Below are 25,280 nucleotides of genomic sequence, written 5' to 3' on the forward strand. Positions count from 1 at the left end.
CGTCCGTGACCATAGAGGATGAGGGAACCTACGCATGGCGTGCGGAGTTCCCTCCTGTCCAATTAGGATGTGAACGCCACCCTGGCAGTCACATCCTCTATTTTTATCATTGAAGTGGGTGCGGCTTCAAGCTGCACCCGCAGCAATGCTAAAAATGCATACATTGCATTTGTATGCAGAAAGCGGCAGGCACTGTGCGGTGCCTGCCGATTTCTGCATACAAAGGCTGGGGGGGACCATAGGTACCCCCCATGTGCACCCCCTACCCTCCCTTCACCCAGGGAGCCCGCAACGGGCCTCCGCAGTGAAGTTCCACATGCTTTTCCACGGCGGAAAACCCGCCGCGGAAAAGCATTTTTTAAAGCCCATCCTAATATGGCTGGCGGTGTCTGAGAGACACAGCCACCATATTAGAGCTTTTCCGCCACGGTTGTAAGCTAACCACTGCGGAAAAGCTGTCGATGGAAACCAGGACCCACCAGCCATCCTAATGTGGCGGTGCGTCTTTGGTGGGTCCGCTGCGGTTTTCCTGCATCTTCCGGCCCGGCGGTGGCTTCTGCCTGCCGGGAGGATGTGGGAAACCCGCAATCGTAATAGGCCACTTAATATGGTCTTTTTGAACCAGCACATCTACGAATCACCAAGGATGGCATATCAAAAGACTTCTTCAATCCAGAAGACATTCAACGCTTTCTGGACAATGTTTCCACCCAGCAAATGGAATATACTGATTAAGCATGGGCGGAAAATCCGTTCCGCTCTGGGATTTTGCGGATTTTCGGTAAATTTGCAATCCGCGAACGCTCGCGAATTTACCGAAAATCCGCAAATTCGCACGCAGCGGATTTTTTTTTCTTGGTGATACAATTTTGCGGCGTGCGGTATAAGTTCGCAATTGCGAACATGTAGGTGCGGTGGGCAGCAACAATCTCGCACTCGCAAAATTACAAAAATTGCAATTCTGCACAAGAAATCTACTAGCAAGCAGCATAGACCTTCTGAAAATGATGATTTTTATCAGAATAACTCCTCAGGTTGACATTTGCCTGCACTTATTTGGATTTGAGGCCTTTTGATTTTCTTTGGTTAACTTTTGGATTAGAAATCAACTTTCTCATATAAGCTTGCTTGGGACATTACAGTTGCTGTAATGCTGTTCTGCAGAAAAACGAGTTTTGCAATAGTGAAAGCATTCAGCAGGTTCAAAAGTTCAAACTCATCATTAGTAACCATTCCCTGTAGTGTTTCCTGACAAGGGCCCCTCCAGAGTTCAGTTGCTAGTTGCAACAAGTGTATGACCCTGCTCTGACCCTCACAGCAGGCTCATAGAATAGCTACAAGTAGGCCACAAAGGTCCTGGAAAAAAAAAATTGCACTGCAACAGAAAGCAAATTACAGATAAGGAAGCAGGTGCCAGACTGGAATTTTAAAACAGTGACACATTAATAAATCAACCCCAAATGAATTCGTGTCAGTTGAAGCAGGCAGGTGCGCTTGCTTTTCCCCCCCATAATCTACAGTGATGATGAACCAGAGGGTGGCATTGATGTACCAGAGGGTGGCATGGGTGAAACAGAGGGTGGCAGGGGTGAAACAGAGGGTGCTGGGAACCTGTGATGATGAACCAGACGTAGAAACAACATAATCGTGACCGTTGCGAGCCGACATGTAAGTTCGCAATTGCGAACTGGTACAAAACCCTCGCGAACTGGCAGAAATCCTTGCGAACTGGCAGAAATCCTTGCGAACACAAAAAAAAATCCGCAAATTCGCGAGAATTCGTGGATTTTGCGGATTGCGAGTTCGCAAATTTGCAAAATTTGCGAACGCCAGATTCGCAAAATTCGCCCATGCTTAATACTGATTCCCTATCGGAGATCCATTCTTCACTTACTCCATCACCAAACAAAAAGATCTATAATGTCCAGAGTAACTCACTTCGTTTTCACAGCAGAGGAAGAGATCCAGATAGATGTACACGCTCATTTGGTGACAGTAGCTACTCACGCAAGAGAGAGACAGAGACAAATCACGCTCCTCAATTAAACCTCTTCTATCACTTGATGACGCTGCTCCTTGAACTTGCTCTACTACTCTGTTATTGATATCTTGAAGAATGGACAAAATAGGTATATACTACTATCTGTTGAAGTCTTGACTTGATGAGTATATACTTATTTATTTACTCAATTGTGCATTATTTACTGTTAAATGATATATTATATTTTCTAATCTATTTTAATTAATTTTCCATCCTTCTCCCTTTTCCTCTAAAAAGGTATATAGAATATTGTTTACCTGTACTTATTTTCACTATGTTATAACATTTTCTGTTTGAGGGCAATGTTATTCTTATTATAATCCGTTGATATATGTATGTGTATGTATTTATATATATTGCGAAGCTCGTCACTTTAAAGGTAGAAGAACAACTGTCGGTTCCACAGTGACAAAGAGTCGACCCAAGAAAATGTTGGTGCAAAGGTGGTTTATTAAAATAAAGCCAGCGCTGCCACCATGATTTATATATATGTGTATGTATGTCGGGAATTTTGCCTGTGGAGCTCCTGTAATCCCCTAATCCTCGAACCACACAGGAACAAACAAATATGTGTATGTATATGTATATATATATATATATATATATATATATATATATATATATATATATATATATATATGGTATGTGGCGCTCCCGAGATTCAACCAATTCAGCAAATTCAGCCGATCAGCAAAACAGGAACCAGCAAGCAAGACCCGAAGATGGTGCAAATTTTCTTTTTATTGAATGTTAGCCCACACACACATATATATATGTGTGTGTGTGTGTATATGTATATATATTTATTTTTATTTTTCATGAAGGAATACATTACACATAAGAACTATTGCCTAAAAGTTATGCATTATATTCTTTATTAGTATTTTTAGAATTATGCATTCCTCTTACTATACATTTATTCAATTCTTTAGATATTCTGTTCTTATTCTTATTAAATGTTATTTACATGCTGTTTAATTGTTCTTAACTTAGATTTTACCTCAAATTTCAAAATAATCAGTTTTTCTCCTTTCTTCAGATTTTTTCTGTGACGCTTTACTTAGATTCGGATATTCTTTATTCTTCTCTGCTTTCAGTATTGTTTATATCCTTATCTTATATGTCCTTATATTTATTATTGCTTATATTTAAGGAAAAATGTAATTACCAATTGTATGACCTACTTGATATGTTTTAGCTTATATAGATCAATTTTGATAAGATTCAACAGTTACACTAATTATTACATTTTTTATCCCATTTAACTGTTATTGAGTCTTATAATGATTGTATTTAATACTTAATTCTTCCATTACTCTCTTACCTCTCTCCCTTTCTCCTCATACTGTATCTTATTCTATAATATTCCATTTGTCATTTATATCCACACTTTTTCAAATCTTTCCTTTACTGTTCACTGCTTGCCATATCCATACACTCTTTCTATGCCTCTCGCTGTGCCGGGCTTCCCCCAATGCGCATAGCTGCAAGCCAGGACCCGCAGAGCGCAGTTCTACTTCCCTAGATTGCTCCTTTTTCCCTGTGCAGTATTTATTTTACCCTTGATCTTCTTTTTGTTCTCTTTCCTAATTCTTGTGTCATTTTGATTTTTCTACTTTATGTCATTTTGAATTCTTCCTCTATATTCCTAAGTAACATACACTCACTCTATCCTTTTGTCTGGACCTTTATTTTGTTACCCACATTGATCCTTGATTCTTTCTCCTCTCTTTATTTTCCTACGTATAATCTGTTACTTTCTTCACTGAACCGCACATGGCTGTGAATAATTCCTCTGCTTTCCATCCTCTAGGCATTATATCATGGAATGTTCATGGCCTTAAACACTTTATTAAGCGTAAATAAATACTTTCCTACCTCCAAACAAAAAAGACTGACATAGCTCTTTTACAAGAAACCAATTTAGATGCTCTAGAATCCTCTAAATTGCGAAGAGATTGGGTGGGAAAAGTCATTCATTGCGAGCTTACGACACATCTTCCTCCTCAAGAGAATCATACACAAAAATGCGGTGTAGCTATCCTTCTTCATAAATCCTTACTGGTAACACTAATCAAGACTTGGACTGATCCAGATGGCAGATACATCTTTGCAAAGCTGAAGACAGGTGACAAGATCCTCTGTGTTGGCTCGGTTTATGCTCCAACAGGAGCCAAACATGCTTTCTTTCTCAGTTTAAATCGTTTACTGGTAGGAATTGGTGCTTCTAGTTACATTATTGGGGGTGACTGGAATCTTGAGACCCTATAACTGACAAAACAGGTGCCTTAGATAGATGCAATGAAGGAGACCGAGGAGATATAACGTCAGATCATGGATTAGTGGACCATTGGCGTCTTTGTCATCCTTCTGACCAAGAGTACACCTTTCTCTCCTCCACCCATGGCACACAGTCTAGATAAGACTATTTTCTCATCTTGCATCCATTGGTAGCAATCACCACTGAATCCTGTATTCTTGAGGCCACACTATCAGACCATGCCCCTATCCTTATTACTCTAGAGATTGGTTAAGCTTCCCCAGGCCGTAAACCATGGCATATGAATATTCAAAGATATCGCTCTCCCAAAGGTAAGCTTTTACTCTGTACACCCATTTCTGAGTATTTAACAGTTAATAAAGTATTTGTCTCTTCTGGAAGAATTGTTTGGGCAGCTGCTAAAGCAACCATTTGAGGTCAGTTGGTGAGAGATGCTGCGGAAACTAATAAGTCTAACTCTTTACGTCCTATTAAATTGGAGACTCAAATAACTTCTCTCACACATTTATACACATCCCATCCCCCATCACCCAACCGTTGTAAACTTGAACTGGCTAAACTGGAGCTTAATAACTTATATACTTCTAAAGCGGAGTATGCTCTTCAACGCCTAAAGGGTAGACATTATGAACAGGGTGAAAAGCAGGCTGTCTATTAGCAGCTCAATTGAAACAGCATGAGGCAGCTATGGCCATTCCTGCCTTACGCTCGGATACCTTTGCATCTTTCTATCAAAAACATTATACCCCTGTAACATCAGTAACGGTTCAGTGACTAAATATCGAGGTGTACAACAAAGGGGGACCTAAAAAGGACAATATTTATGGGTGTCCAGTGTACCTGTCCTAAGAACATGCAACAAAGTAATGTACAAAGTTCCCCAAGAGGTAATGCTAGTGTGGCAGTGTAGTCTCTCTCTCTAAGGATGAATGTGGAATCAGTAGTCAGGGAACCAAAGGGGTCCCTTGTCGGAACTAGGAAGCCTCACACAACTAATTAGCTGGATGACTTGTTTCATCCCGCACGATGGTTGTCTTGCCTCATCAACTGCTTCCTGCTCCAACGTCAAGCCGGCGCTGCAATGCCTGACGGGTAACACAAAGTGATACACTTTTATGGAGATCTTTTGTTCCTTGCCGTTGTTGAGTGCGTGTGAGGGGCCTGGGAAGGTGAAGTAGTGAGCGAAGGGAAAGTGTATTAAAAAAGGTTAGTTTAGTCCACTAAGTCAACTTTATTCACGTGGCTAACTGCCTTATTAAAAGAGTGAAAGGAGGGGTACCGAGGCCCAAAGTCAATGTAGTTTGGCCTCGTTCAACCCTCGCCTGTGGTCAACATGTTTCATGCCCTATAGGCAATTCTTCAGGACCTAATTGTGCTCATAAACTTAAAAGGAGCCCAGAATGGGCAACAGTGTATGCAATATACAAGCTGGTGGGTCAGTAACCAGAGCAGGCCGATGGTCCTGCGTAAAAATCAGACCCTAATAAACCATGGGAAAATCCCCGCAGACTGTTCTTGTGGGACCTGTGCTTCTAGGTGATTACCTGGTCAGCGCGAGGCCAGTGCCTCTAGGAATCTACCCCCACACTCCGGCGTGTCACGACACGCAGAACAGCTGGTTCGAGGGACATAATATAGAATGCCCAAAATATCGACTCCAAAATATCGATGTAGGGAATATAGAATCCCTATCTACTAAAATATTGAATCAAACATATAAAATGCTAAAATATAGTTAACTAAAATATCGAATTTTTTAAATGTATTAAAAATAATATAAAAGTAATTAAATATTAAAAATGATTAAATAAATCATACTTAAAATAATGTAAAAAATCTTATAATGTAAAAATAATAATTGTAATATAAAAAAAGTTGAGATTTTGTTGGATAGTAAGAGTATAAAAATTACTATTCCCACTCCAGTGAGTGCAACAGTAGGGATAGCGTTGGATAGCGTAGGGGTAACAATTAGTATTTTCACTCCAGTGAGTGCAACAGTAGGGAAACCGTTGGATAGCGTAGGGGTAAAAATTACTATTCCCACTCCAAAGAGTGCAACAGTAGGGAAAGCGTTGGATAGCGGGAGGGTAAAAATGACTATTCCCACTACAGTGAGTGCAACAGTAGGGAAAGCGTTGGATAGCTGGAGGGTAAAAATTACTATTCCCACTCCCGTGAGTGCAACAGTAGGGAAAACATTGGATAGCGTAGGGGTAAAAATTACTACTCCCACTCCTGAGAGTGCAACAGTAGGGAAAGTAATGATTTAATATTAAAAGAAGATTACATTAATTATCCATACCAATAAAAAATTTATAAAAAAATTAACAATTAATAAAAACTAATTACCAATTAAAAAAATGAATTACCAATTAATACAAATTAATTACCAATTAATAATTATCAACTATGTGTCAATACATATAAACAAAAATAAATATTTACTTTATTACAATTAAATTACTTCCCACCATATTCCCCTATAAACCCACAACCCGCTCCAAGTAAATGATACAATTAACATAATTATCAATTAATCAATTAATAAAAATTAATTACCAATTAATAACAATGAATTACCAATTAGTAATTAATTTTCAACCAGTTAATTATCAATACACATAAATAAAAATTAATATTTTATTTACTATAATTAAATTACTTCCCACCCTATTCCCCTATAAACCCAGAACCTGCGACAGAATTAAATTACGCAAAAATTAAATTACATAACATTCATTACTTCAAAAAAATTAAACATACATTACAAAATTAATACATAATTTTAATACATATACTACAATACATAACTCTAAAAAAAAGTTATTATGGAAATCAATATTTTAAATTTGATATTATGGAAATCGATATTTTCTACCCCAAATTTGAAGACGATGACTGGTCAGATATGATAGAAGCCCTAGATAAGGGTACCTGAGAGGCTCATTTGAAGTTCTGCCTTTTACGACCCTACACAATTGGAATTGGACACCTCTAAAATTACAAAGAGCAGGACTTCTACCTCACTCTAAATGTTTGAGGTGTACTGGAGTTAATTGTTAATTTCCCCATATATTTTGTGACAGTCCTTCCATGGAGAATTTTTGGGCATATGTTGGGAACAAACTAAAGGATTTGATCGCCTCTCTCCACACTCCTCTAACCCCTTCTATTATTTTATTACATGATTTTCGAAGTCTTATTTCAATTACACGCCTGCAACGTCATCTTTTACATACTGCACTCTCCACAGCTAAAAACTCTGTCTGGAGACATTGGAAATCATCTAGTCCCCCTACGCAAAAAGAATATATGGTAGCAATGATTCAAACTGCTTCTCATGAACGTATTATTTATAGATTACAGGAATAAGAGGAAATTTTTCAGCAAGTTTGGGCTCCCTTTTTTCACAATCCTTGAATTCTTTTCTTTTCACTCTTATTATACGATATAACCTTATATTCTAATACTTCTTTAACTTATAGATATTCAATTACATATATTTATACTTTATTATTGATCTAATTTTTGTGTATTGATTTAGGTTCTCTCTATTACCTTTTCCTTTTTCTACGCTACAAAACTTATATTACTTATTTTCTAATATATATATACCAAAATTATTTTCATCCTTTGCTCTATAATTTTATTTAACTTATCTATTACTTATTCTTTATTATTATATATGATGTTTTGTTACTTTCTATGAACACAAGTTATTTTAGAATATTGTATTCATATTCTTGTTTCTATATATTGTTCATTTCTTTTTCTCACTAAATAAATATGAAACAAAATAAACATAGACATGGGACACAAATGTATGTGATTCACACATGGATGGGATTCTTCATCCTTTACTGGCTTTTTATGCGCATTGACAAACATCTTGCATAGATGGCATAACTTGGGATGGTAATTATTCCAAATGAAAATTGTTGTTTTTTGATATTTTGTTAAAACTTAATTCCCTCTCTATCAGAAAATATACATAATAATAATTTTTGCCCGGAAGAAGTTCATTGTCTAGTGAACGAAACGCGTTGGCTGATTATAAGAACAATTACAGGAAGCATAAATAAAATAAGATTACTGGATTGTGTAGGAGTTATTATTACTCGCTTGCTAACAGCAGTTGCGTTTATCGATTGTTTATGTATGATGCACCCTTGGTCTTTAAATTTTATGATCCAACGCTTGTCTGAATAAACATATGGAAGAAAGTACCCTCTGCTGTGCATTGTAAGGATATTGCAAGTCACTGAGGAGCTCTATGACCACATAGAGGAAGGAGGCTGGAGGCTGAGCTCCTTTATGAGGGTATGGAACTCTGAGGTGCCTTACAATATCCTTATCATGTATAGCAGGAGGAAATGTATTCCTTATAATAATACATAACCACACCATCATCTTTCCCACAAACCATTTAAATTCTTGGTGTGTATCTCTTTTAAGGGATAGAGAGAGCATGTTTGCAAAGTTGAATAATAAAAATAGAATCTCTAGTGCAAAATTAAACATCAAAAACCTGTTAGATATTTGTTGCAAAAAGATAAAACAAAATGAACAGTAGAAACATGCAGTAAGATTGTAACGTTTCTATATTCACCCAAAAAGTGCAAAAATGAAGTATATTTTCATAAATATCTCCTTTATTTTTGTCATTGTACAACTAGAAAAACAGAGCAAAAGAAAGAAAAGCAACTTTCGTGTTTTTTTTAATGGTTTTTTAAAAACCTTCTTTAATTATGCTCTGTAATCTTACCTGCCTTTCCCCTTGGCTGCTGGCCCTGGCTGCAGGCATAGTGACATCAGAACCGAACTGTAATAAGTTATTGCAATTGAGTTGTGGCGTAACTTCTTTTTATTATCAGATAAAAAATAATTGAAGAAGGTTTTTACAGGGATTGCAGCATCTCAGGGTATATTTATATATTTAAGTTTGTGGAGGTTGCTTCTGGCGAAACATTCACAATGCGTTCAATTTCGAGTAAAATGATATAAATATGCATTTGTGACTTTATACTTTTCCCCATACCAGTCAGATGTGTTTAATATGTGATCGTGTATTTTTTGCAAGGATGCGATGCCACCTGTCTCTGGTGGAAGGCCCGGCCTCATGCTCGCACTCACTCTTCTTCAGCCTCGTGGGGCTTTCCAAAATTCTTAAGGAAAAAAAAGCAGCAGCGTGTGTCAGGAGAACGGAGCCAGTCGGCAAGACATCATTACATCTTCCTTTGAAATCCAAGTTTCTGTTGTAGGCGGGCCGCTCCCTCTGTGACAGGGTGACCTTTGTTGTGGGGCGGGCACTTCTACAAGGAACTCTTACCGCACTGGGGAAGTGGCATTTAAATAGGACCGATGCGCCACACAAGGCACAGAGTAAGTTGGCTGGGAGAGTCTCGGAGGCCAGCTCACTGAAGCCGCAAGCCCCGGCCATGGATACCATGCTGCAGGAAGAGAGTGCACTTGTGCAACAGACTGGAGGAGCCCCGAAGAGAGTCAGGAAAGCCCTATTGGCTGCGGCGTGCTGCCTTCTTGCCTTGTGCATCCTGGGAGCGCCCACGGCGTACCTGCTGTGGAGGAATTCGAACACAGCGAAGCAGAGCGCGAGCGCAGTCCAGGTAATGGTTAACTTTCATTGGGCGGGAAATAGGTGCAATAATAGAGTCTATGCCAAGCGGCGGTTGCCGGAAGCTCATTGTTATTTGTTATAGACTCTGCGTCTTGCTGCACTTTCGACGGTCGGCAAGAGCTGCACAACTCGTGCAGTAGATAAGCTTTTAGTGGCACGTGCCTTTAGAGTTTATTAAAGGCGTGGCCGTCAGCGGGTGAAACGTAACCGCACCTGTCACGTATTTAACAACCTAAGGCTCTCCTTACGAATAGCCCAGCCGAGAATGCGAAAATGATTGCATCATTAAAATCCGATGCCCAGGGGGTTGGAATCTAAAAGGTGCGATAACCTTCGCCTATGAAAATTGTACGTCCTGGCGAACGGATTTTCAGAGGTGCGAAACTCATCGCCTGCAACAAACTGGCGAATACCGTGGGGTAGATTTACAAGCCCCTTGCGCCACTTTTGCGTAATTTTTTGAACATGGGAAAAGTGACGTATGGGTGGCGCAAGGGGCTTGTAAATAAGCCCCAGTGTTTTTTGTCCTTTGCCTACCAAATTCTGCTAATGCCCGTTCCAGTCCCCAGTAACTTTTCTAGCAGGTTTGACTTGCGAAAATTAAGTTTGGGAAGTCCTGGCATGTGGTATTTCCTGTGGAACTCAGGATTCCGATCCCTGGCCACTCATAAAGAGGGTCCTGATGGAATTATGCCATTGTGCGACTGCAGCGTTTTTTTTTTTTGCATAAATATAGATTTGCCGCATTTGCCATATAATCCATCATCTGCAGCATAATCTGCAGATTTTAACAAAACTAAGGGGCATATTACCAACGTTTAGCGATATTTATCGCTAACGATGCTTAGCAACACATTTTTTAACGCTAAGCATCGCCAGCAATTATCGCAGAGATAATTTGCTATTAGCAAGGTTTATCTCAGAAGTGATAAAAATCCTCGCGCTAACTGCCAATTGAGAGATTATCGCTGGAAAACCAACGATAATCTCTCAAAGTTTGGCGTTAGCTTGATGATAGGGGCTCACAAACTTAGCCATGATATCCACCTTCCATAGGATATCATGGCTAAGTCAGGAAAATACCAAATGTAAAAAAAGCAGTGCTAACTGCGGTTAACGCTGCTTTTTTTTATTAATAACAGGGCTAGCGAAATCCTTGATAATAGGAGAAATGTCGCTTAACAACATTTCTCCTATTATTTTTCTCCGGAACGCCCCCTTTGCATCTCATTAGAGATGCAAGGGGAAGCATAGAGAAAAAGGGTGCTAACATGCGAATTTGCGTTTTAGCACCCTGTTGCTGATAGGGAGATCATTTTATCTCCGCTTTCTTTGCTTTTAACCCCTTCACTGCTGGCCCGTTTCCGCCGCTGTGCGGTAAACAAAAGAACAGGGGCGGGCCATGACGAACTCCAGCCGTCATCAGCACACGAGCACCGTAGTGCATGACGGCTGGGGTTCGTCATCAGCATACAAGGGGTTAAAGCCAAAAAAGCAGAGATAAATCCCTTGATAATATGCCCCTTACTGTTTCTAGCTCAAACGGTTTAAAATGTACTAAAAATGTAGCAGCATGTGTTGCTGTGCAGAGGAGACCAATTTGTAACTGGTCACATTTAAGTTGCTTATATGGATATTTGGGTATTAAACTGGCACTAATGATGTTCAACTAGTGCCCAGACAGAGTTAACAACTATAAAAATGACAAAATACTTAAGTAGTACTATCACAAAACTGCCGCATTTTGCTGCAGTGTGCCTTTTCTTGCCGCATACTTTTACTCAACCCTGATGCACAATTTGACCCTCCCCTGCCACATAATTCCAGGGCCTCTGTGTATACTTAAACAGAATTGTATCAGGTTACAGTAGCTGGCAAAAGAGAGGTATGGTTAGCTGTCTGTGGCAACGTGTTATGATCTGAGAGTTTGCTCTGCGCTATGATGGAGACTCAGGGGCATATTACCAAGCAATAGCGATAATTATCGCTATTGCTTGGTTAGAGACAAAAATTTAGCTCTGAGCTGCGGCGATTTTTACCGCAAATAAACCTTGGTATTACCAAGGTTTATTGCAAATGCGATAAAAATCGCCGCAATGCATGAATATCGCTGAAAAGTCAGCAATATTCATGCATTACCGAGCTAATGCTCTTAGCCATGTTATCCAGCTCCCATTGGATAACATGGGTAAGAACTGCTCAGGGCAGGTGTTAGCTTTTGGAGATATTCGCGCTTTGCGCGAATATCTCCAAAAGTTGGTAATAGGAGATAGCGATGTTAGCGACTGTTTTCAGTCGCTAACATCTTGGCACGCCCACTTTGCATGTCATTAGTGATAAATATCACTGACATGCAAAGTGGGGCCCAAGATGGTCGCTATCTCCTACTAGCTGCCGCTAACTGGTGTTAGCGACAGCTAGGTAATAGGGAGATAATTTTATCTCCGCTTTCTTGGCTTTTAAAGCCAAAAAAGCGGAGATAACCCCCCTTGATAATATGCCCCAAGGTTACAAGATCGAACCACCACTACCTCTAATGACTTTAGTATTTGTGAAATCCGAGGGACAGTTCTGCTGTGTAATGCCTGAACTTGTAGCACCAACAGAATACCTGTCCACGCAACAAACCGGTGATAACTGCAAACAAAAAGCTATATATGTGGTCTGTACACTGATGCAGTAAATCAAGGCAACAAGAGAGATAGCACAGCTGCCTAAAGTCTGTAAAACACTTTAAAACTGAGAGTTAGTACTTCTTAATACTTTGTGTGATCCTTGTACATGTTCCAGTTAATGATGACTGAGTTATGTGCAAACTAAGAAGTATTATGAAGGGCAGTTCCACTGACTAAGGATTGGTCATGCAAGATGCGTGTAATGAGAATTTATCACAGATCGAGTTTTAAAGGGCAGGCATAGGATAAAGGATCGGGTTTTAAGGATGGAAGGTAGTTTTATTTTCTTTCTACTTATGTTTATGCTTTTTCTTGTTTAATTATTATTATGCACAAGGCATATACGTATACACCAAGAGAGCCAATAATAGAAGATTAAAGGTGTTTTTCCAATGAAGCAAAAACCTAAAATAGTTTTCCAAAATATGACATGCTATTCATCTTGATATAAACATATATAACGGGAAGTCGCACTTTACAAAATCTGTAACTTTTCTTTTAAAATTTGCTACTAAATTAGGCAACAAACCTGTGCGAGAGATGCTTACTATTTACAAAGCAAAATGTGTCTCTGTTGCTCTTTCCAGGGCTGGCCTTTGGAGCTTCCATTGTTAACCATCTCCGGATGGCTGATAATGCCCTCTTTAACCCCTTGCATGCTCATGACGGAACCGCTCCGTCATCAGCTGTGGGTGCGCTGTGCTGATGACGAAGCGGTTCCGTCAAGGCCCGCTCGCCGCTCATGTGCGGCGCGAATTTCACGCCTGCGCTGAACGTTCTATTGAGCGGGGCGGGCCATGACGGAACCGCTCCGTCATCAGCACAGCTCAACAGAGGCTGGTGACGGAGCGGCTCCATCACCAGCATGCGGCCGCCGCGCGGCCCCCCGCCCCATTAGCGCTGCGGTGGAATAGCCGCTGCAGCGAAGGGGTTAAGAATCTTTTGTCAGCTCGTAAAAGCTGTTCCACTACTGTATGCCATTCCGGCTTGGGGGTTAGGTTTTTATCTGACCTGATCAAAATCCAGCCAATTCTACTGTGGCACAAGGAATGAACCTCCGAATTTACAGTTTTAAATCGATCACTTATTGATTCCCATCTTACACCATTGGTTTCAATTTGTTAAACAGTTTTTATTAGGCATTGGCCATGCATAGTAATAATAATAATAATAATAATAATATTTAGCATTATACATTACACATGGTTGCAGTTTCAAGTGCAAGTGAGAAGGAATGGTTTTTGTAAAGTTTTAAAATGTTTTGTCAAGTCTGAAATGAAAATAGGAATCCAAACCCCAAGGTTAAAAGTTTAGCCTCCAAACCACATCCTTGAATTTTTAAGATTCCAATTACGAGTTTGGAATTGCGCACCGGGTCCGCACCACCACCCCATCGCCAAACCTATTGTGGTGCCGCCCACTGAGATTACAAGTTATTCTCATGTCTGGAGGGCTTTGTTTTTGACGTTCTCGCGGCGGTGCCCTTAAAATGGGCACCGTAATGGGAATGCCAAAAACAGTTTCGGCACGGCATGGACTGAAACATCCATGGCGTGCAGAAACTGGATGCATGCAAACTTGGGGGCACAAGTTGTGCCTACCTTGGGGCATCCCCATGCGGAGGAGGCACAGAGGGCCCTGCAGGGCCCCTTTCTATCCTCTCCGCCACGGTGTACTTGGAGTAAGAACCTCCATGACACGAGAGGAAACTCATAATATGCTTGGCGGGAACACATCGCTTCCGCCAAGCATATTTTTGCCCTTTGACCTCCACAACACCACTAGGGAATGGGAGTTCCATGCCAACTGCAGTGAAGCAGTGGCGGTCGCTCTGCCTGACTCGTAATTGGGTGGTCATGAGACCGCTACCGTCACGCCCCACGAGTCTGGCGGTCCGTGGACCACCAGACTTGTAACCAGGGCCTAAGTCTTTGGAATGTGGAATATATAATAATTTACTCATACAGGTAACAGGTCCACTTAATCCTAAAATTCCTAAAATTACAAATATGTTGAGAAATCGTGGTGAACCAAGAAAAGTCTACAAAGTTGCAGGTTGATTAAAAAAGGAATAAAAGCAGGAATGGCCATCTGTGCAGGGTGCAGCTAAACCTTGCTTTCAGGTTTATTGATAGGATGAGCTACTCTCCTGATGTAACTCAGGTCCTTCCTGAATTTCTTTCTTTACCACCTCTGGAATGCTGTATCACTTAGTGCTGAATCAGAAATTGGGCTAAAGTTTCTTTTTAAAAGTGAGCCAAGGGATGCAGATATGACACATCACCATTCTACTCCTACATTTCATGCACATCTCCACCCTCAGTTACATGCATTTGAAGTGCTTTCGAGGATGTGGACTGGTTTTGACCTTTATCTGTAGGAGAAAACCTTCCTTGTCCATTTCAGATTTCAAAGCCTGCATTTTGTGATCATGGAGGCAGGCTATAGCCTGAAATCAAAGCCTTTTCAAGTATAGCATGTGTACTATCAGACCAATGATCTTGGGTTGCAATTGTATCACATCTATGTAATATATTTCAGCGAGTTTCCAAATGGGGTGGTAAATGTATTGTAGAAATATGCAGTAAGCTGCTGTGGAGTGTTAGATGGGCAAAATTGGCTAAGAGTGTGATGTCACCTAGAATTTACTTTTGGTGATGACTACCTTCTTGCACTGCCTAGCACATTATCAGTGGTACTAATGGCTGAGTCCATCAAATGGGACCTTTGTAACATTAATGTGGCATTTCTAATTTTATAAGAAACACCGTATTTGTATGCAAATGGTTGATGTCAGTATCTCAGTGCTCGAGCATATTCTGTTTCAGCTGTTCATGAGTCTCCAAACAGACCAAGTCCCACTGAAACTAAAGTTGTATTTTGTTGAAGAATTAACTCCTCAGATCTCAGAGGGAAAGGGCAAATAGCAACTACTCTTCTGAAAAGTTCATAGAGAGTATGAAATGATGCCATTTACGGTCAGATGTTTGCCAACAAGCACTGTAACCGATTGTCCACTCAATCTTGCGCCAGGTACCAAATAGTTCTTAGACATTTATAATGTTTAGAAGTAAAATATGAAGGCTGCCATTTTGTCCGCCACAGTGTCTGCTTTTACACAAAGAGAGCCCTTTGGCAGATGCCTATTAGTTAAGGACTTTTTTTCCAAATATTTTATAACTAGATGATATGTGATCCAAAAGCAAAGAACACCCTGTGAAATGTGCACTCACTGACTTCATTGGTCGCAGTTCTTACTGGATGAAAAAAAAAGCATTACCTTCATTTCTCCTCCCTGTCTCTGATCACATGTTTTGGATGTTCTGCATCTCTCTTTCATTTTCATGTTAAATTGTCAAATTGTGTTATCGTTTCTTTTTTCTGATCCATTAAGTGGTTCTTTTCTCTTAGAGCATGATAACGAGTTTTGGTGGTCCTGGAGCGGGTGGCACGTCACTGTCCTGCTCCAGGACCGCTGAAACTCACCGCCGCCCGCTCACCAGATCACAAGTAGTTTTGTGGTCTGGCAGGAAGGCGGCATGCATGGCAATACCGCAGCGGTGTTGTTTAACGGCTCATTGTGAGCCTTACACAGCACCACTGCGGGACCTCTAATGCTCCTTTCTGCACGGGAAAGAAAGCACCATGTTTTGCATTCCTTCCCATGCAGGAACCTGGGGTACAAATCAGGGGGGTACAACATGCACCCTCCTGCATGCACCCCCATGCACAGGAGCAAGAGCGGCCCTATAGGCACCTTTTCTTTCCTCATCGCCTGCAGTTACATGGAGGAAGAACCTCCATGACACTGCTGGTGATGAGGAAAGTTGTAATATGCTTGGCAAGGCCTTTGGGCACCACCAAGCATATTGCAGCCCTCAGACCGCTAAGGTACCACGAGGGAATGCGGTTCCCTTGCAGGTGCAGTCCATCCGCCAAGTCCTAATAGGGCGGTTGGACTGCTGCGCCCCGTGAGGCTGATGTTACTCGGACCACAAGATTCGTAATCAGGGCCTCAGTGTTTGAAAGCTATTGTTTATATTCCAATTTACCATAGTGCTTTATTTTATCTTTCTGTAGATTCAGACTCGAAGCCTGCACGCTCACATGCATCAACTGAATGGAGGTAAGTTTTTTGTTTAGACCCTCATTAAATTGACACTAGTTCCTAGGCTCGCTCCTGCCTCTTCCCCTAACCTTTCATTGAGTCCTTATGCCTCAGTAATCAAAAGAGGCACATCCCATATGATAGTGCATGATATCATATGGGTCCATGATATCCATGATATCCATGATATCCTTAGCACAACTGCTACATGCCCATATCTTCCGCCTCCCCTTTGGCTTTTTATGCAGTCAGTAGATATATGAAAGAATCAACCAGATATCCACACACTATCTGGTTCATCAGTAGAAAAACTGCATCCCTTCCACCCGAGTCTTTGTCTAATGTCAGACATTGCCTCTAGGTTTGAGTTCCCATTCTGGTACCTCAGCGCCTCATGCTTAACTACAAACCTGAATAGCAGGAAAGGGGACATCGACAAGCATCTGTTTGGGTGGTACAATCTATCAACATTTTAAATAAATTCTCGATGAGCGTTCTTCTACGTTTATGCACTGCCTTTTACCACATATGTATTAATACTTAAAATGCCACATTATTATCATTTTGACTGATTACTTATCCAATGTAATTTCCTTACTTCTTCTTGCAGTAAGTCAACCACAAGAGGATAAGCCCAGAGCACATCTCACAGGTACAAATTTTAGGAATCATTATTCCCTCAAAAGGTCTATTTCAATGTAATAATAACGTTAAATGCTTCAAACCATTTCCATTCACCAATATAACTTCATAACAATGAATTTCAATTGTCCTTTTCAAACCTTTATTGTTGCTTTTTTGGCCTGTAGTTCCCCCTGCCCATTCCTCTGAGCCCACTCTGACACACCTGCCCTAGTTAGTTAACCTCTTGTTTGAAGCAAGTACAGATATTTAAATTGGAGCAAACTTTGAGGACCAATAGCTTCTGTTCTTGGGAATTCACAGCGGTGAATTTTTAAAACTTAATGGCGATGTCAGTAGGTCTGGCCTACAGTTTGAGTCCTGGTGAAAGCATTACAGAAAAGGAGGAGTCAGTGAAAAAACAGAACAAAAAGGATTTGCTTTCTGTATGTAGTGCATCTACGAGATAAGGAATTTAGGGGTATATTTACTAAGAAACTCTTGGAGCGCCGCGTTAAGCCAAGAAGGCCAATGCTGCACTCCATTCCAAATGCAGGGAGGCACTGTATTATCAAGCATACAGTGTACCCCTGCTTTCCCTTAGCGCTGGCACTAAATGTAGCTGCCTAGCGCCAACACAGGCCGTCTTGCACCACTGTGCAAGGGTGCCTGTGTTGCAAGGAAAGATTGTTGATGTGCAGGAAGGTGTCCCTTCCTGCACATAAACAATCAGTAATGGTGTTTTGTAACTTCTATGTGTGCTTCACAATGCAGCACACACTGAAGTTGCAACTCATAATTTTTTATAATGATTGTTTTTGCTGGAAGGGATACCTTCATGAACATAATCTATGTTTTTGTTGTTTCTATGTGTGCTGCACAATGCAACACACATAGAAACAGCAAAAACGAAGTGAAATAAAGCATTTCTCCTCATTTTACCATGTTAAAACCAGGTTGCCTGGTCTTACTTTTGGCGCTGCTCCATATTTATGCCCCCCTTGTACATATGGGACAGTGTCAAAATCAATAGGTGTTGCGGCGGAAATCCCACTGCAACATCCATTGCCCACCCCTTTCACGCTTAGGGCCTGATTCTGATGCGGGTTGGAAAGCTTCCCGACCGAATCGGTTTGGAAATGGTTTCGGACCTACTCGAATCGGGAGAGTCTGACCGACGGAGTAGGATGCATCCGGATGCTTCCATGTACGATATGGTTGGACTCCCATTGACTTCAATGGGAGCATATGTTCCTAACCACATCATAATTGGGCCCTGGGTCGGGAAGACATGTTCCCGATGCGATTTGTAAGGAGGCCTTCCTAACCGCATCAGAATCAGGCCTAGAGTGTAGTGTGAAAGGGGGCCTTATTCACAAGGCGCCGCCTTGTGAATAAGGCTTTGACCTTGGTAGCCACAGTCAACCAGGCCAGTCATGTAAAGTTGTAACTGCGAATGTGTTACAGTCAGTGACATTAGGCTGAGAGGTTTGACATGCAGACTATTAGTAATAAACCATGGTAAACAATGCTTTCAAATTAGCACTATTTGTGCTCACAGTTTAATTATCTATTCGGTGTCTCCATTCATTTTTATAAATGCTACGTTTAATGGCCATTGCCCAAGTCCACCAACAATCTCTCCAGGAAAAAACAATTATGTTCCTAAAGGATGGATTTTGCATCATTAAAAGGCACACATATTGCAAAATGAGTTTCTCTTATGTGACAATGGGCTCTCCTTTGTTAACCCTATGGTGTCATGGTGAAATTCAATAAAGTTAATAGTGTTCTACAGGTGTGGAGTAGAGTAGAGTAGTAGATCAAGACATATGCCAATTTTCTTTTAGAATAATATCTTTCTATGCAAATGATTTCCATTATGTAAAATATTTTTTTGTGGCTATTATGAAAATCTGACAAGGACCAGATCATTCTGGAGGTACATAGGAGAGGTTTTCTGTTGCTCGTCTGCCATACTCTCTTGTCTGTTGGCAAGGTATGATGTGGATGTTTATGTTGGTGTCCTCTGGCTCAATTTATTGCCTTTAGGCTCCACATCGCTCTTCTGTCAATCTTTTTTTCATGTTTTGAGAGATAAGAGGTGTGTTGCAAATTAAACAATAAGAATATTGTGCAAATATCTTAGATGACACCAAGCATTCAGTAAAAGATAAAATATTATGTTAATTTATCATGTACCATATTAAAATCACGATTAATCAAAATTGTTTAACTATTTTTGTGCAGCAGATGAGATTATTTTGTTACAAATTCCCAAAGTTTTATCAACTCCTCTTGTCTTTAAAATTACAAAAAACAAGAATTGACTACTGTATTGTGCTTTTCTCAGCCTAACAGGGTAACACGTACTCTGTCCTGCTAGGGCCTCCTAAAGTGCCTTGGTACTACTATCCTCATTGTTCAGGAGGAAAGACCTTCTTTCTTCTCTGGACAGAACTTTTCATTGGTTTCCTGAAAGGGAGCGGACATGTTTTAAGTTACCATGCTCAGACTTTAAGGCCCTGATTAGGAGCTTGGCGATGCGGCCCGGGTCCACCCTGCCGCCACACAGCCCAACCTGTGGTCAGTCTGCCCATCAGATTACAAATTAAACTCTCGTCTGGCGTTGTTTTGTTGTTGTTCCCACACTGGTGCCTTTAAAAACAAGCACCCCAATGGGAATGCCAAAAACAGTTCCTGCACGTCATGGATTCGAAAGTAGTACCCCCTGTGTGCATACACATGATGTGAGGCAAAAGGGGGCCCTGTAGGAACCAAGAACACCCTGGCGGAGAGAAAACTCGTAATATGCTTGGCTGGACCACAGCAGTCCCACGAAGCATGTTGCAGCTTCTAGACCACTGCACCACTTCCAGGGAACGGGGGTTCCCTAGCGGCAGTGGTCCTATGGCGGTCTGACCCCCCGAGTTGAAGTTGGATGGTCAGGAGACCGCCTCCACCGCACCCCCACGAGTCTGGCAATCCGTGGACTGCCAGACTCGTAATTAACCCCTAAACGTCAGTGTATTGTGGCAGAATTGTTCCTTAAGGTGAAAATCACAAAGCACTCAGGACAGACCTCTGTGGCCCTGTGCTCAATGTCTTTTCGATAGTTATTGTTTACGAGCCCTAAAGGGCAACAGTGTTTGCCTGCTGGAGTCTCTTTAATTGGAAGCATGCTGCCAGGGCAGATTTTTCAATATTAATTGCTTACCACGCTTCACCAAGGCATTCCAGTCTAAGTGTAATTTTTTTTAGCATGAGCGGATGATCGGCTGCTAAGACGACAGTTCTTGATTAAGAGTTGATATGAATATTTTCATTAAGTTAATTATGAAACACTGGACTGCCAAACTCAAAATAAGCCTTATGTCATGGCCTTCATACAAATTATTTCGCCTTAAACCTTGGAATTGTGCACACTAGACCAAAAAGGTGCCTTACATAGTGATTAAATATACAAAAAGGAGCAGGAGAGGGAAACCAATCCCAAGGTTACCCTCCACTCTGTCAATTCAAAAACCAAAAAGCCCTAGGAATATTACACACACCTAATCATATTCATTCCTTCTCTGGGGACCTTCACAAGTAAAATAAGTGCAAACTCTAGTGCAAAGCTACAGGAACAACCCCATGTATGTGTCAATGTATAAAACAAGAAAGACAGGTCAGTGTCAAGGAAAAGACCAAGTATACTCTTAAAACAACTGTGCAAAAAAGCAAAGGAAGGGCCTCACATAAGCTAGCACCGAAGAGCAATTGGCATAATCTCGCTAATTTGCTCAAATATCAGCACCTCACCTCTGCAAAGGAGGGAAAAACACCCACACAAATTCAAGAGGAATGTTGTGTTTGTGTATGTATAGTTAATCTAATCGCATTTTGTATGTACAACACATCTCATTCAACCCCCAGAGGGCCCCTAATTGCCTTACAGGCTGAGTCAGCAGACTTCCACAGGAATCCTATGGGTAACGTAATCGTCAGACAATAAGGTCTATGGTAGGTGTAAATAGACATGGCTCGTAAAGGCATATCTCGTAGACCCTTTTATCTAAGACAGTACCTTTCCTTCCCTTTACACATGACAAAGTGTACCTACCATAAAAGGGCATTAAAAGAAAAACAGAAAAATTTATCTGAAAAATCTGTCTCTGTTATGCACTACAGGGCTAGGCATTTTATTCTAAATATTTTTTGATTCTAAGTGTAAAATATGTCACCTAAATTAAACAGATTTTAATTGAAATAAAAACATTGAAATACATTGAAAAACAGAACCCAGTGCCTTCTTTATTCTACTCAGGCCAGATGTAGGTGGCCATTTACCGACCGGTAACGGCCGATTTCGGCCGTTACCGACCGGTAAATGGTCCTTTGTGATGTAGGGGCCCTATTTTACCGATTTGGTAAATTTACCGAATCGTTAAAATACCGAATCGGTATTTTTACCGATTCGGTAACATGCAGATGTAGGTGGGACTCTTCTGAGTCCCACAGGCCTTACAGAATTGGTATTTTACCACCCAATCCAATTGGGTGGTAAAATACCGAATCCAGGTGTGCATGCACATGTGTGCATGCACACCTATGCCATGTGACAGACAGACATGCCCTTAGGGCATGTCTGTGTGCCACATGGCACACGTGCCTGAATTCGGGGTGCTAGAGGGTGTCAAAGGGACACCCCTTGCACCCTTGCAACATTCGGTATTTACCGAATCGGTAAATACCGATTCGGTAATGCCCATTGATTCCTATGGGCTTCAATGCCCATAGGAATCAATGGGCATTACCGAATCGGTATTTACCGATTCGGTAAATACCGATTCTTACAGAATCGGTAATTCAATTACCGATTCTACCTACATCTCCCCCCTTCTATTTTACCGATTCATAAATACCGAATCGGTAAAATTCGGTATTTATGAATCTGTAAAACAGAATTACCTACATCTGGCCCAGAGGATTTTCATTGTTCATGTTGTGATGCACATACTTCTGGAGAAACTGCTTTGGAACGCTGTATTCCAGGTTTGACTTAGAGAGGGCAGGAAGGAGGAGAGCGTTCACAGAGGAACAGAGGGAAGAGGAAAGGGAGTCAGATATAGTGCGTGAGCAATCCTGTTTAGTTGTTGGTCCTGGCCTTAACTGGCACAGTGCTGGCCTTTCGGTACTGATTGGGATGTATGACGTTACAACGCATACCATTACAACTACTTACCATTACAACGCGACCATTACAACGCATACCATTACAACGCATAGCGCTTAGAGGTGCTGGATAGTGGTAAGTATAATTTACTATTCCAACTCCAGTCCCCGTGGACACTAGGGAAGGTGTTGGATAGTAAATTAAACTTATTCCCTATCCTAGAGCGCCCCCCAGCGCAATGCGTTGTAATGGTATGCATTGTAAAAGTTGCGTTGTAATGGTAGGTAGTTTTAAAAGTTGCGTTGTAACAGGTGTATACCACTGATTGGTCAGGATTGTGTGGCTTATGAACGCCACTGAGTTTGGGGTCTCAGCCAGCTCAGTTTGAGAGTTTATGCTCCAGGCAGGTGCCAGTTCTGTACATTTAGAGGTGAACTACCCTGTGTGTCAAGTGGAGGAGGAGACATGTGGAGTATAAGAGGTATGAGATTGGTTGAAGAGGACTGAAGTTCATCCTTTGTCTTTTGATGCAGAACTGGTTTGGGTTGGCTCTCCTTTCAAATGTCTTTTCCAGGCAGCTCACTTGACACAGCCTTTGCTTAGTGATGCCTCTCCCAGAATGGTGGCATTATGCCAAGAGCACCTATAATAGAGGCACAAAAAGTTGTGAGGTTTCTGTGTTTGGACGTCAGCAGCCCAACTGAAAAAGTAATCAAAGAAGACAAAAGACTAGGCCTCACCAAGGGATCACCTTCACCTTGAAAACAGAATCTGCAGTCCCACACCTCTCCCCTTCCATTCAGCAATGGGCAGCGCTTCAGAAAGTCTAATCATTAACCCCTTACGAACAATTCTTTGATTTTCTAAAGGGAGTCCAGGCACAATCCTTCTCACGTCAAATTCGGGATCTACATCCTTCAGCCTCAAAATTGCAGACAGTACACTTCCCTTGTATGGGGGAGCTGTCCGTGCCCTCCATTTTGATACATGATAAACGGTGGATGTCAAAAAAACGGATCCCACTTTGCTTTGTAATTAATAGTGTGAGTCAAACTTGAGGATTAACATCAGAAGACATCCCCTCCAGCACTTGCAGATTCTCCTTTTCAATGTTAACATTATTCCCCATATTTCATCTTATTTCTATCATCTTGACATTAATACTTCATTTGAGTATAGCTGAAAACTCATCATATGTCCAACCATTACCTTAAGCTTCCAAACCCTGAGCTGGTTAGTAAATGTAATGTAAATGTAAATTGATACTTGTATAGCGCACTACTCACCCGCAAGGGTCTCAAGGTGCTTATACGAATACCGCTGTGGAATCCGTCCTGGCTTTCCCTGTGAGGCGTCCACTCCTGGGCACTCGCAGGGTGAAGGCCAGGCATCCTTAGCGTTGTGGGGCCGTTGTGGAGATTAAGCAAGCTATTGCCCAGAGTTGCAGAGTGGGACTCCATGATTGGAATAGGCACCGAGGCGAGAATTATCAGGTCCGTGGAATTTTGAGCCCAAGACCCGCCGAGGCGGGGAATTGAACCCTGGTCCCGGGCTAGACCTCTGCATCAGGGTCTGCTGCTCTAACCATTGAGCCACACTTCTCCATTAGCTGTCCTTTATGGGACAGTGGGCTAGTAGTAGACTAAGAGTGGACAGACTCTTCTCTTGATTCCACTGTCATCAAAAATACCTAATAGAGCACTATCTTCACATGCAGATAAAGTTGTTTCTTTCTACATTGTTGCAAGCTATCTCACAAGGCGTCCTCTATATTCTGAAAATCAGGAATGAAACACTATCCTTTACTTAAAAACCTCAGAGAATCAATTCTTCTATTTCTTTTAAATGGGCCTCTTCTCCTTTCCATCCTCTATATGCCTTCTCTCTGAGCACAACCTACCTTCTCAAAGTTGCATACATATCTGGCATAATCTCTGTTTCTGCAAACTGCCCGTTTGAAGGATCAAAACCTCTCCTTTGAAAGCAACCTAGCAATACCCAATTCCCTCTCGCTCTTTTAATTTCAGCAGCCTTCTGCATGAACTCACATAACCACTGCCCGACCACTGATGCTCATACCTAACTGCACTTCATTTAATCTACCACAAAAGAAAAAAGGAAATACATAGATTGGTTTAGCCTGAGCACACAAAACTAATTCCAGTAGCCAACAATACCAATACCAGTGGACTAATCACTAAGCTTGGGTTGCGGAGCAGTGTGCTGCCCAGTGTACATCACTTCAATAACTCATCAGGGGTAATAGGCGCTATATAAATGCAATTACTATTGCAATTACACATGCAAACAGGCTTTTTAGCAGTGCAGAAACTTTTTTTTAACTCACAACAGTTTTGTTTGTACTCGTATACTTCCTTAAGTCAGTAGTGAGTGTGGGTTCAGTTGTTTAAAACTCACATATTTCTGAATTTTCACAACATTTGTGGGGAAGAATATTTTCTGCAAAAAGCAAATCCCCCTACACTCCCTGAAGCATGAGACGGAGAAATATTTGCAAGTGCTGGTTACTACAGCCAACAAAGAGCATTAGAAAGTCAAGCACCACACTTGGCTAACCACAGATAGCGCAACACCCATAACATAGAAAATGTTATTGTTATGTTATGTTATTGAGACTTACACAGCTCACAGCTATTCTAAAGAGCGTCCAGCGCGCTAAACAGATATAACAGCACCTGCACCAATGACCTATGCAGATTGTCATAGGAGCTAGGTTTTTTAGTTGTTTCTTAAAGGT

The 25,280-nt window shown here is 41.2% G+C and overlaps 1 protein-coding gene across 1 annotated transcript in view; it reads left to right on the forward strand.

The window, feature by feature from the left end:
* Positions 1-9,685: 9,685 nt before the first annotated feature.
* TNFSF15 (TNF superfamily member 15) overlaps positions 9,686-25,280 on the forward strand; it is a 28,164-nt gene continuing 12,569 nt past the window's right edge. The window contains exons 1-3 of the mRNA XM_086921104.1: positions 9,686-9,949; positions 16,716-16,761; positions 17,354-17,395. Coding sequence (XP_086777230.1) covers positions 9,764-9,949; positions 16,716-16,761; positions 17,354-17,395 — 274 coding nt within the window. The 5' untranslated portion in view covers positions 9,686-9,763. The remainder of the gene's footprint in view (positions 9,950-16,715; positions 16,762-17,353; positions 17,396-25,280) is intronic.

The sequence above is a fragment of the Lissotriton vulgaris genome, chromosome 5, assembly GCF_964263255.1.
Source record: "Lissotriton vulgaris chromosome 5, aLisVul1.2, whole genome shotgun sequence".
NCBI lineage: Eukaryota > Metazoa > Chordata > Amphibia > Caudata > Salamandridae > Lissotriton > Lissotriton vulgaris.